The 11,640-nt window shown below is 40.3% G+C and overlaps 1 protein-coding gene across 3 annotated transcripts in view; it reads right to left on the bottom strand.

Moving 5' to 3' along the window:
• Nucleotides 1-309: 309 nt before the first annotated feature.
• The window catches only part of fbxo25 (F-box protein 25), a 63,121-nt gene continuing 51,790 nt past the window's right edge, over nucleotides 310-11,640 (bottom strand). The window contains exons 7-10 of one of the 3 annotated variants that reach the window (XM_078541879.1): nucleotides 10,415-10,597; nucleotides 5,710-5,853; nucleotides 1,507-1,533; nucleotides 310-1,236 (exon numbers count right to left, since the gene is read on the bottom strand). In XM_078541879.1, coding sequence (XP_078398005.1) covers nucleotides 1,147-1,236; nucleotides 1,507-1,533; nucleotides 5,710-5,853; nucleotides 10,415-10,597 — 444 coding nt within the window. In that variant the 3' untranslated portion in view covers nucleotides 310-1,146. Of the gene's footprint in view, nucleotides 1,237-1,506; nucleotides 1,534-5,699; nucleotides 5,854-10,414; nucleotides 10,598-11,640 lie in introns of all 3 variants that reach the window. The other 2 variants (XM_078541881.1, XM_078541880.1) reach the window with 2 other exon arrangements.

The following is an 11,640-nucleotide window of genomic DNA, read 5'->3' as shown; positions in this document are numbered from 1 at the left end:
CTTGAGAAAGATTCACAAGACAATTACAATCATGATTTGTTCTAACTAGATTGTGCACATGTATATCAACAGGATCAGGCTCAGCCATTGTGTTCTCTATGACAGAACAGCTTTCAGACACCATCTTGGCTCACACATGAAGAACAGTAATTAGGGCAGGTTGCCAGAGGTATTGCTGGTATCACTGGAACCCTACCCCAGCAAATGCAGAACAGGAATAGGGAGAAAGCTGAAGAATAAACTTTTTTAAAAAAGCAAATATTGACTTCAATCTCCAGTATGTAATACACAGGTGAATAGATTATACAATTGGGGATCAAATTATCTTTATTTCCTCCTCACTTCCCAAATATCTACAGGATACAAGCAATACATTACTGTTTTCGCACCAAAAAATACCTTACATTTAATTAATATTGTGGGAGTTTTTTTTTCCATTTTAAATAACAAGTGTATATTCTGCACTTCAAGCTTGTAACAATATAGTATTTGCTTTCAGCAAGCCTCTTATCCCAGCATCACAGGCAGCTGGAATTATTTTATAAAATAATGTACATCTGCAATATTTTTGAAAAAACCTTAAATATCACAATTCATAGCAGTAACATGGTTTTATCCTATCCATGTGGATCAGTCTTAATGAATAATCATACATAATGCTTTGTAGGGGCTAATGTCCTGTTCAAAAAGCAGCTTAAAAAACAGAAAAAGTGCTTTGTTTTAAAAAAGGCGGTACACTAGTTTAGAAATTTTTTTTCAATCAATCTTAATAGATTTTAACATGTAGGCTAAAAAACAGAACTAAAGCAATTGTTTCATTATGTAAATTACATTTCAGGCTAAATGTATCCATTATGTGCAAAAATATTTATTTTTAAACTTAACAACTTGTAACATTATTGAAGCTTTTAAATCAAGAATCTACTTCCAGATGTTTGCATGGAGTTAAGAGCTATAATGCTTTTGTATTCTACAGGAACTTAAGTCTACATGATTTTCTTTTCTGATGTAGGAAATGTTTCTAATTAGTTTTAAATAAAAACAGCATACAAGAACAGATGTATTGCACAAGAATAAGCAGCAACGTGCTCTCCTACAAAAACAGCGCCATCTAAAATAAAATCTTTAAAGCATTAATAGTTCCATTTAAAACTTAAAAAGGTCTATGAAGTGCTGAGGTGATACTGGTGTAGAGCAGCTTTCAGGATTGTTGGCTGTACATGGATGTCCTGTATCCTAGTAAAAAGGAAATATAACAAATTAATAGAAACCTTTTTAAGTGCTTTTGTGACTGATTAGAGTATCAAAAAACTTGCTACTCACATGCTTGCTACTTCTCAAGCAAGCTGAACATAATATCTCTACGGAAAATGTGCAATTTTACAATCCTGCCCTTGTCTCCTAACATTGTGTTTAACTGAGATATCAACATTTTGACTGCTATATCATTATTTATTTAATTTACTGAAGCAGTTAGAATTCAAGGATGTAAATGTTTCAAAATACCTTGAATAATAAAGCAAGATGGTAGTCCTTTGAGATCAAGGAAGAAGGGAAGCATGAAGGAAAAAGGGAGAAAAAGGATAAATAGGAACAATTAAAAGAAGAGATAAGGATTTTTCCCAACCTGATCACCCTTTCCAGCGAACCTTTCCTAAATAAAGTTAGTGTTCTGTAATATTGTTCTTAATTGGTTAATGGAATGAAAACAATTAGGACTTTCTGTTCATGCATCCCTTTCAAAATAGTACTCTTTAGACTCTACTGTTTCTTGATGTTGTGACTTCCAAAGTGCAAAGTCCACATTAAATTGCATCTGCCAGGTTTTTGCCCATTTAACAGTCTATGTCCTCCCGATGCCTTCTACTATTATGCTCATTACTTACTATGTTGCTAAGTTTTATATTGTCCACTCAAGTCCAGGTCATTCGTATATAAGAAAAGCAATGATCCTAATATCAACCCCCGGGGGAGCCCATTGAATACTTCTCTCATCATAAAAACGTTCATCACTACACTTTGCCCCCATCACTTGGATAATTTTTCTACACAAGTTACAATCATTCTTTAATACCATATGCTTTTATTTTCCAATTAAGTGTTTATCAAATGCCTTCTGAAGGTCCATCAGATATAGGTATCCTTCATCAACCCTCAGGTTTTTTTCTGAAGTAACAGTCAGGTTGGTCAGGCTCCATTTGCCTTTAATAAAGACATGTTGGCTGTCCCTTATCAATCCATATTTCTCCAAGTGAGAATTAACTTATTGTTCACAATAATCTCTAGTACTTTCTTACCACTTATGTTAGACTGTCTGGACTGTAGTTCCCATGTTGATCCCTCTTCCCTTCTTTTTTTGAAGAGGGGTGTAAGATTTGCATTCCTCCAGACCACTCCAATATTTAGGGAGGGTTGTAAGATTGCAGCCAGAGCTTCTCTGCTATATCTCCTCTATCTTCCCTCAGCAAACTAGGACACATCCCATCTAGACCAGATGATTAGTTAACTGAGTGATGCTAACCCATTTAGCACCTTTTTCCTATTTTTATCCAATTTAAAACTGCACCCACCTCCTCTACAGCAACATTTGCTTCATCCTAGTCTTTGTGAAGACAGATACAAAGTACTCATTTAGTACCTTAGTCATACTATCTGCCTCCACAAAATTTCTTTTTATGCCCCTAATTGTTCTCTCAATTCCAATTACAAACATATAAGTAAAAAAAGTAACAGATTTTGGGCTCCTTTTTATGTTACTTACAAATTTTCCTCATACTCTCCCTTTGCCTTTGTATCTTTTGCAATTTCCTCTGCACTCTTTGTATTCTGATTATTCTGATTTCCAGCTGTATTCTGTACCTGACATTTGTCATAAACCTAATTTTTCTATTTTATTTTAACCTTTATTTATCATCCTGGGGGCCCTAACTTTGGGTGCTTTATCATTCTTCCTTATGGGAACAAGCTTGGTTCATCCATGAACAAACAAAAACTCTTCCTTGAAGGCCTGTCTTTGCTTATTTACTGCTTTCCAAGTTTTTTTTTGCCCAGTGCTAGATCCTTTAAATCACAGAAATTGGTTTCCCACTAGTTTGGTATTTTCATCTTTGATCTTTTTGTCCCTTTTTATTATTGTACTTTGAAATTAATTATATTAGAATTATTGCCCAGAGCTTCTCCCCACCAAAAACATGGCAGTCCTCTACTACACTCCCAAGAACTAAATCCAACACTGTTTCAACCATCTGGGCTTGAAACAGATTGAAGGAGGAGAACTTCCTTAAATCAGCCTCCTTGCCCTTCACTCTGCTTCTTTTAATTCCCCAGTCTTTGTTCGGGTGAAATCCCTTATTATTACTGCTAGATTATTCTTGTATTTCTCCAAATTCACTTACAGATTTGCTCCTCAATCTCCTCAATATTTGGGAACCTGTAGTAAACACCCAACAAAATAATAGCTCTAACCTAATAAATCCAGGCATGAATCTTCTGGTCGGCGAGCAGGGGAGGAAGGGGGGGGGGGGGAGGAGGTGGGTCCCATTTGCCGACACGTAAAATGGCGCGCGGTGACATCAGGTGTGTGTCCCGACGTCACCGCGCGTCATTCCGATCTTCAGTTTGGCATGCGCGCACTGGCCGAACTGTCAAAGGCTTATTAAGGCCATTTAAAAACCACTTCAATCAATTAACAGGGTTGCCTATCCAACCACAGGTGGGGTGAGGTTTCATGGAGTGTTTATAAATTGAATAAAAAAATGATTAAAATTCATTGACATGTCCACATGAGGGGATGTCTTAAAATTTTTTTTCTTTCTTTATTTAAATTTTTCAAAATCAAACTAATCTCCCCGAGGCAGCTCTGTGCCCCAGAGATTTCTGCGCTCTTTCACGAAAGAGCGCAGGCCCCGACTCAGCCTCCTCCCTCCGCCCGCACAGGGAGCGCTCAGTGTTTTCAGGTGCGCATCACACTGGGGGGGCCTTAATTGGCCTGCCCACGTAAAATGGCAGCACGCAGCCAATCGCCCTCCCTGCGCCTGTTCAGCTCCCCCGATGGGGAGAAAATTCTTCCCTCAGTCTTTGAACCCTTTAGTTTAGCTTCCCTCTGTAGAACTGTAATATCCTTGACCAACATTCCTACTACCCAAACACCCCCGAACCTTTTTCTTTTCCCTATCCCTCCTGAATACATTGCAGGCAGGAATATTTCTCCATTCATCCCCAAGTTGAAGCCAGATCTGTTATAGCCACTATATCATAACCCCAAGTCGCAAGTTGCATCTGCAGCTGAACCACCTTATGCATAACTCTCCTCCCACTAACACATACGCATTTCAACACCATGCTCAACTGCTTTACTTTTTTAAAAAATCTCCATTCGCTTTTGATTCTCATTACTCTATTCTTTGTTCTGTTGCAATTTGTTTGAACTGGTTTTCTGTGATCAGGTCACTCTTCTCTGCTGTTGTGTCCTGGTGGCTTTTAAACTCATCCCCATTGCGTTAGTTGTCTTTGTGGAGGGGTTATTGATCTCAGCCCTGTTCAGGCACAACCCATCTGGTTTGAACAGGTCCCTCCCACCCCAGAACTGGTACCAATGCCCCAGAAATCTAAAGCCTTCTTTCCTGCGCGACCTCTTCAGCCACATATTCACTGCTATTATCTTCTGTACTCACACGCAGGTCACTCTGGAAATAGAGATAATCACTTTTGGGCATCCTGTCCTTTAATCTTCTTCTTGCCTCTAAAAGCTCTGGAACCTGGGAGGCACAGAATGCCAGTGTCTGTGGATATCGCAGTCCCAAGGGTTTCCTGTACTGCCTGGCTGTTCCTTCTGGTGGTCACCCATTCCCTCTCCCTGTGAACTATTTGTAGCTGCAGGGTGACCACCTCCCGAGACATGCTGTCCATAAAACTATCAGCTTCCAGTACGTACTATAGTGATGCCAGCCACCCCTTCAAGCTCAAAGAGCTTGAGCAGTTGGCAGCACTTCCTGCATGGTGGTTCTGCAGGACACAGTGTCCTTGAGTTCCCACATGGCATAGGATGTGCCCCAGTTGCCCTACCATGTTAGCCAATAAGTATTTAAATACCTTTAAAAGCAAAACAAATCAATTTTAACAATTTAACACCAATACATAAACTCTAACCACTAAACTAAATACTTATACTACTTGAACAGCAACTACCAAATATTTATCCCAAGACTTATTATACAATTCCTCAGATTTGACCCTCCATGAAGGTTGTGGCGTTCCTTCTTCAGTTTTACCTCCGTGATTGTTTCGGAACACTCAGCTACTCTTGTGCTGTTTTGATGCTCAAGAGCAAAAAACCCCCACAAAAATTGCCATATTAAAATGCAAGTTTCAAATGGTACTAAATCATGTACACAATTTCAGTTATTTTTTCTAATCCTGAATAACATACATTTTAAAAGGCTGCATATTAGCCCAAATTAAACATTCAAAATTGATGCAAGCAAGCAGCTACAAATATGGGGTTTATTCACATCACTGGGGAAAAAAGAAAATTCCATGCATGCATGCATTGTTTGACACATGCATATAATGCAGTTTGGCTGTCTACTAGTGGTACTTAAAACAATAGGGAAAAAACCTCTCATAGATCTTGTTATTTTTAAAATAGTCAATCACAGCATTAGAAACGAAGATGATTTTCAGGTGGACTTGGTACTGACATCAAATTACCTTCCAGAACAAAATGCTGCAATGGCGACAGAACTGTAGGGCATCTCCATATTGCTCCTTCTTTGGACAATATTTTTGTAGTGTGAAATACATTAGTTTCCAGTCAACACAGCCCTTCTCAGTCAGAATCAGGTGCCTGCAGAACTGCAAAGGACATCAGATGCAAAGTTTGATTAACTTCATGCTTAAAACATTTCACTCAAAGTTACTTAATTCAGAAGGTCTTTGAAGAAGAGGAAAAGCTGCAAGGCGATTTTTGTTACAATAATGTTTCATGCAAGAAATGGAATAATGCATTTTAAAATGAATTTGTAAGAATTATACCACTACAAGTAAATGGGGGAGGAGAGTGAAGAGGGTTTTGCCAAACAATGTAAACTTCATTTCATCCAAAAAAATCAATTGAGTGTTGAAGAAGATAATGCAACTGATGTTATGCAGATGGACTTCCAAATGGTGTTTGATAAAGGGTCATCCATACAACAGGTTTATCAGCCAATTTGAAGCCTATGGAATAAAAGGGACACTGGCAACATGGGTTAGTGCTGCAAGTTTCATTTTACTGGAAATTGTTTAAGGTTTCATTTCCACAGAAAGGTGGCTAATGGGATAACTAGCCTTAGATCTTGATGACTAGCCTGAAAAAGGACCCATGAATAGAAGGTCTCTTGAAACAGTTGGAGTGCAACCGCTGGATACTTAAAACAAACATAGTACAAAGCTGTGCACGGCATTTCATTTAACCTTGCTTAATTAAAATGCTTGCTGAAGTGAGTGAGTTCATTTGTGTGTGGAAGTAGAATATAACTTATTTTAGTGAACAACATCATGGTTCAACAGCCTGAATAAGGACAACTGATATGAATGGCTATTATGAACAACTTGTTAACAGGTCTTAGGCAGAGTCTTAAGACATAAATAACTGATAATTAAACTTGTGGTAGTCAGTTTGATGCTTGAGATGGATTTTACTGGGGAGGACAAAACTGTTCAGGTAGAACAGTTTGAGATGCAATATGGAAAAGATAGGAGGTAAAGATGAGGCAAGAGTGATTGATCATGGCCAAGTGGTATGTGTGAAGAAGCTAATGGCTGGTGAATGACATTAAAAGGTGGGATTTTCAACCCAAGGTTCAGACAAAGAACTCAGTGCTTCATAAGGTTTAAACTAAACCTTTATAGGACCATAAGAACTAGTCAATAATCCAGGTATCCACCTCTGAAAAACTGTATAAAAAGAGAGAATTTGGGAGAGCTCAGTGCAGTAGGCAGTGGAAAAAAGCTCTCAAGGAAGACTCGGGTCAAATACTCCTGAGGGGTCCGAGTAGTAGAGAATACTTGGGTACTCTAAAGAGTAGAAGAAAAAGCCGTTTACACATGCCTGCTGTCCGGCCTGATTTGAAACAATACTCACTACTTGTCACGGTCGTATGTTTTTGCAGTATCATTCATGTATTACATCATATCTTAAACCTTCACTCAACATTCCATGTTGGTTGCACTCGATCCTGATTGATTAGATTGTGATAATCTTTAAAAGATATTTGAATTAATTAATGATAATTAAGACCACTGCTTTTCTTGGTCTATATTAATGGCCTAGACTTGGTTGTGCAGTGTGACTACAGCTCCTCATGCCCTGCTTCCTGTAAGGACTCCATCCCATTCTCTCAGTTCCTTCGCATCTGTTCCGATGATGCCACTTTCCAAAACAGTTCCTCTGACATGTCTTCCTTCTTTCTTAACCGAGGTTTTCCACCCACGGTGGTTGACAGGGCCCTCAACCGTGTCCGGCCCAACTCCCGCGCATCTGCCTTCACACCTTCCTCTCCCTCTCAGAACCACGGTAGGGTCCCCCTTGTCCTCACTTATCACTCCACCAGCCTCCGCATTCAAAGGATCATCCTCTGCCATTTCCGCCAACTCCAGCATGATGCCACCGCCAAACACATCTTCCCTTCACCCCTCCGTCAGCATTCCATAGGGACCATTCCCTCCGGGATACCCTGGTCCACTCCTCCATCACCCCCTACACCTCAACCCCCTCCCATGGCACCTTCCCATACAACTGCAGAAGGTGCATCATCTGCCCCTTTACTTCCCCCCTCCTCACCGTCCAAGGTCCCAAACAGTCCTTTCAAGTGAAGCAGCACTTCACTTGCACTTCCCTCAATTTAGTCTACTGCATTCGCTGCTCCCAATGCGTTCTCCTCTACATTGGAGAGACCAAATGCAGACTGGGTGACTGCTTTGCGGAATACCTTCGGTCTGTCCGCAAGCATGACCCAGACCTCCCTGTCGCTTGCCATTTCAACACACCACCCTGCTCTCATACCCACATGTCTGTCCTTGGCCTGCTGCAATGTTCCAGCGAAGCTCAATGCAAACTGTAGGAACAGCACCTCATCTTCCGATTAGGCACTTTGTAGCCTTCCAGACTTAACACGGAGTTCAACAACTTCAGATCATGAACTCTCTCCTCCATCCCCACCCCCTTTCCGATCCCCTTTTTCCAATAATTGATCATTTAAAAAATATATATTTTTCTTTTCCCACCTATTTCTATTGTTTTAGCTCCACCTTTTAGCCTATTTTGATCCCTTTCCCCCACCCCACCCGGGCCATCTGTCACTTGCCCGTCCTGCTTTCTACCCTTAATGTCACCATTAGCACATTCCTTAGCTAATATCACCACCATCAACACCCCTTTGTCTTTTTGTCTATGACAATCCCTTCTTTGCCTCCACCTATCACTGGCCCTCTATCCAGCTCTACCTGTTCCACCCCCCTCAACCAGCTTATATTTCACCTCTTTTCTATTTTTCCTTAGTTCTGATGAAGAGTCATACGGACTCTAAACGTTAACTGTCTTCCTCTCCGCAGATGCTGTCAGACCTGCTGAGTTTTTCCAGCTGTTTTTGTTTCAGATTTCCAGCATCTGCAGTATTTTGCTTTTATCTATTTTGGACTGTTGCTTTAAAGAGGATATATAACTGGGAGTCAGGTTAAAGAATTTTAGGATTTGTTATACTAGTAATTGTAGTCTTATGTTCTTGAAATTTTTTTTGTTAATAAAAATTTTAATTTAAAAAAAAAATCTCTAAAAGGTCTTGGCGGACTCATTACTTCTGAATTCGTAATAAACACAAATTGTAAAACCATTGTGATAGTGCGACCAAGTTTCCCTTGTGGATTTGGTCAGCCTGGCACACATCTGCTACATCATAAGAGCAGGGCACAATTTCAAAATTTGCAGACGACACAAAAATTTATGGAAGATAGTGAACCTCGAGGAAGATAGTGATAGATTTCAAAAGGACCACAGACAGACCGGTGGAATGAGTGGTGTGGGTGGCAGAAAATTTAATGAAGAGAAGTGTGATGTGATACATTTTGGTGGAAAGAATGAGAGGCAATATAAAATAAAAGGATATAATTCTACAGAGGGGGTTGTAGGAACAGAGAAACTTGGTGGTAAATTTGCACAAATCACTGATGGTTGAGAAGTGGCTAGTAAGGCATATAGGGTCCTGGGCTTAATGATGGAAGCATAATAGTACAAATGCAAGGATGTTACGGAAAACCCTTATAAAACACTGGTTATAAAACACTTGAGCATTGCGAAGGCAGAGTGAGTGCAGAAAAGATCTGAAAATGGCCTAGGTGCGGGGGACTTTAGTTAAATGGATAAACTGGAGAAGCTGGGTCTGTTCCCCTTAGAGAAGGTTTGATAGAGATGTTCAAAACAATCAGGGGTCTGGACAAAGAAAATAGCAAGGAACTGCTTTCATTGGAGGAAGGGTCAAGAACCAATTAGGACACTAAATGAAGGTGATCGGCAAAACTCAAAGGCAGCAGGAGGAAAACCTCTCTCTAAAAACGCAAGGAGTGGTTAAGATCGGAAATGTGATGCTTCAAGTTATGAAGAAGAGCCATATTGGACTCGAAACATTAACTCTGTTTCTCTCTTCACAGATGCTGCCAGACCTGCTGAGTTTTTCCAGCACTTTGACTTTTATTTCTAATTTATACTTCCCGGTTTAAGCTCTGCATTTCTCAGTGAGGATTCTTCAATCTTATTGTTTGAACAGTCATGCAGATTCAGTGTAGGTGCACACTGGGTCAGACATCTGATGATAACAAGTGGCCACTTAGCCTGCAAAAATTCTTGGAAGACAGAATCCAGACTAATATCCCCACTCTCAAATGGGTAGATATCTTGCAAGGTGACGAGAGAAAAATCAGAGACACAATTTCTTCACATTACCTTAACAAAGCTTGGGACCAGAAATCCCCAAGAATTTCTACCTTGAATGCTCCCAAGTGGATGCAACTGGATTGCCGAATCTAACAGAAGACAGCTACAGTTCTGATTTTTAAAAAAAAATCCACTCTGGAACCCTGTCAGTTGGCTGACATTGCAACAAAGTACCACAGTGAAATCGAACACCCCCTCACCCCCCCGCCACAATATCTGAGAACAGCGTAGGCATCCAATTAAAGTATTAAAGTAGTGACTCCACATGCAGGCTTGATGAAGCAACTGATCATAATCCTCAGTTTTAATATGCATTCTAGGGGTAAAACTATTATTTCTCAATTTCAGCATTAGTTCTTTTGATGCCATTTCGCACACAAATTATTTCAGTTTCATACCTTGACTGCACTTTATTAGGTCACATTCTACTTCATCTGACAGACTTGCCTGCTTTTCTGCAAAATGGTACTGGCAAAGTTTTTTCCACAGATGTCTATCTTCACTGAGCATGTGCAGAGTAGAAGTCACTTGGCCCAAGCTGACAATATCCAGACCATCAGAAAACCTATATAGAATGCTGTTCTGCATGTGAAGGGGAAGATCACTCAATGTTGCTCCATTATTTATTTGCTGTAAACAAAGAAAAATTCCTTCAAATGGGAGAAGAGTGCATATTATACCAAGATTTTTATAATATTGCTGGAATTATAACATACTATACCATTTACACAATTCAGTTACAACCCTCAGGAGTGTACCAAAGGACTTTCAGGTTTAGAAATATAGGACCCAATATTTACTCAGAGCATGACAAACGCAACTGAGGGCAGGGGAGGGGTGGGATTGAGGTGAAAAATGATTTTCCTTTAATATGTATAGGAAACCCAGTTGTAAGACATGTCGAGATTCAACAGATCTCCCACTGGGTTTCAAAAGTAGCCCAGAAACAGATGCCTGGAAAAGGAGGGTCATTTGCCAAATAGCAGGGTCCAGTCATGTGGAAGAAAGCTTACTGGGCCTGGAGGAAACACTCCTGCTCCTCCTGTCTCACAAGCAGTGCTGTAAATGTACATTCCTTACAAGTGTACTGGATATAGAAAAGGCTATGCGCCTCGACAATATCCTGACTGTAGTGCTGAAGACCTATGCTCCAGAACTAGATGCGCCTCTAGCCAAACAATTATAATACCGGCACTTACCAAAAAAAAAGTGGAAAATTGCCCAGGTACATCCTGTCAGCCAAAAGCAGGAACATTTAACCTGCCCCAGCAGTCTACTCTCAAATCACCAGTCAAGTGATGAAATACATCAGTGTTATCAAGTGGCACTTACTCAGCAATACTCTGTTAGCACCACTGGATCAAAGAACTGAATTTCAGAGGGGAGGGGAGAGCAAATGCTCTTGATATCATGACCAGCATCTGATAGTGCACTAAGGAGCACTAAAATTGTAGTCAATAAAAATCAGGAAAATCTCTCCACTGACTGGATCATAGCTAACGCAGACTGTGGTTGTGGGAGGCCAAATCATCCCAGCCCCAGAAATTCCTGAGGGTAGTGCCCTAGGCCCAAGCAGCTCAACTGCTCCAATGACCTTTCCTCTATTAGAAGCTCAGAAGTGGGGTTGTTCACTGATGATTGCACAACGTTGGTTCCATTTGCAACTCATGAGG

This window comes from Cetorhinus maximus, chromosome 5 (genome assembly GCF_964194155.1).
Source record: "Cetorhinus maximus chromosome 5, sCetMax3.hap1.1, whole genome shotgun sequence".
NCBI classification, from domain to species: domain Eukaryota; kingdom Metazoa; phylum Chordata; class Chondrichthyes; order Lamniformes; family Cetorhinidae; genus Cetorhinus; species Cetorhinus maximus.
Note: the sequence above shows the minus strand (reverse complement) of the source record. Positions and strands in the feature narration are given on the sequence as shown.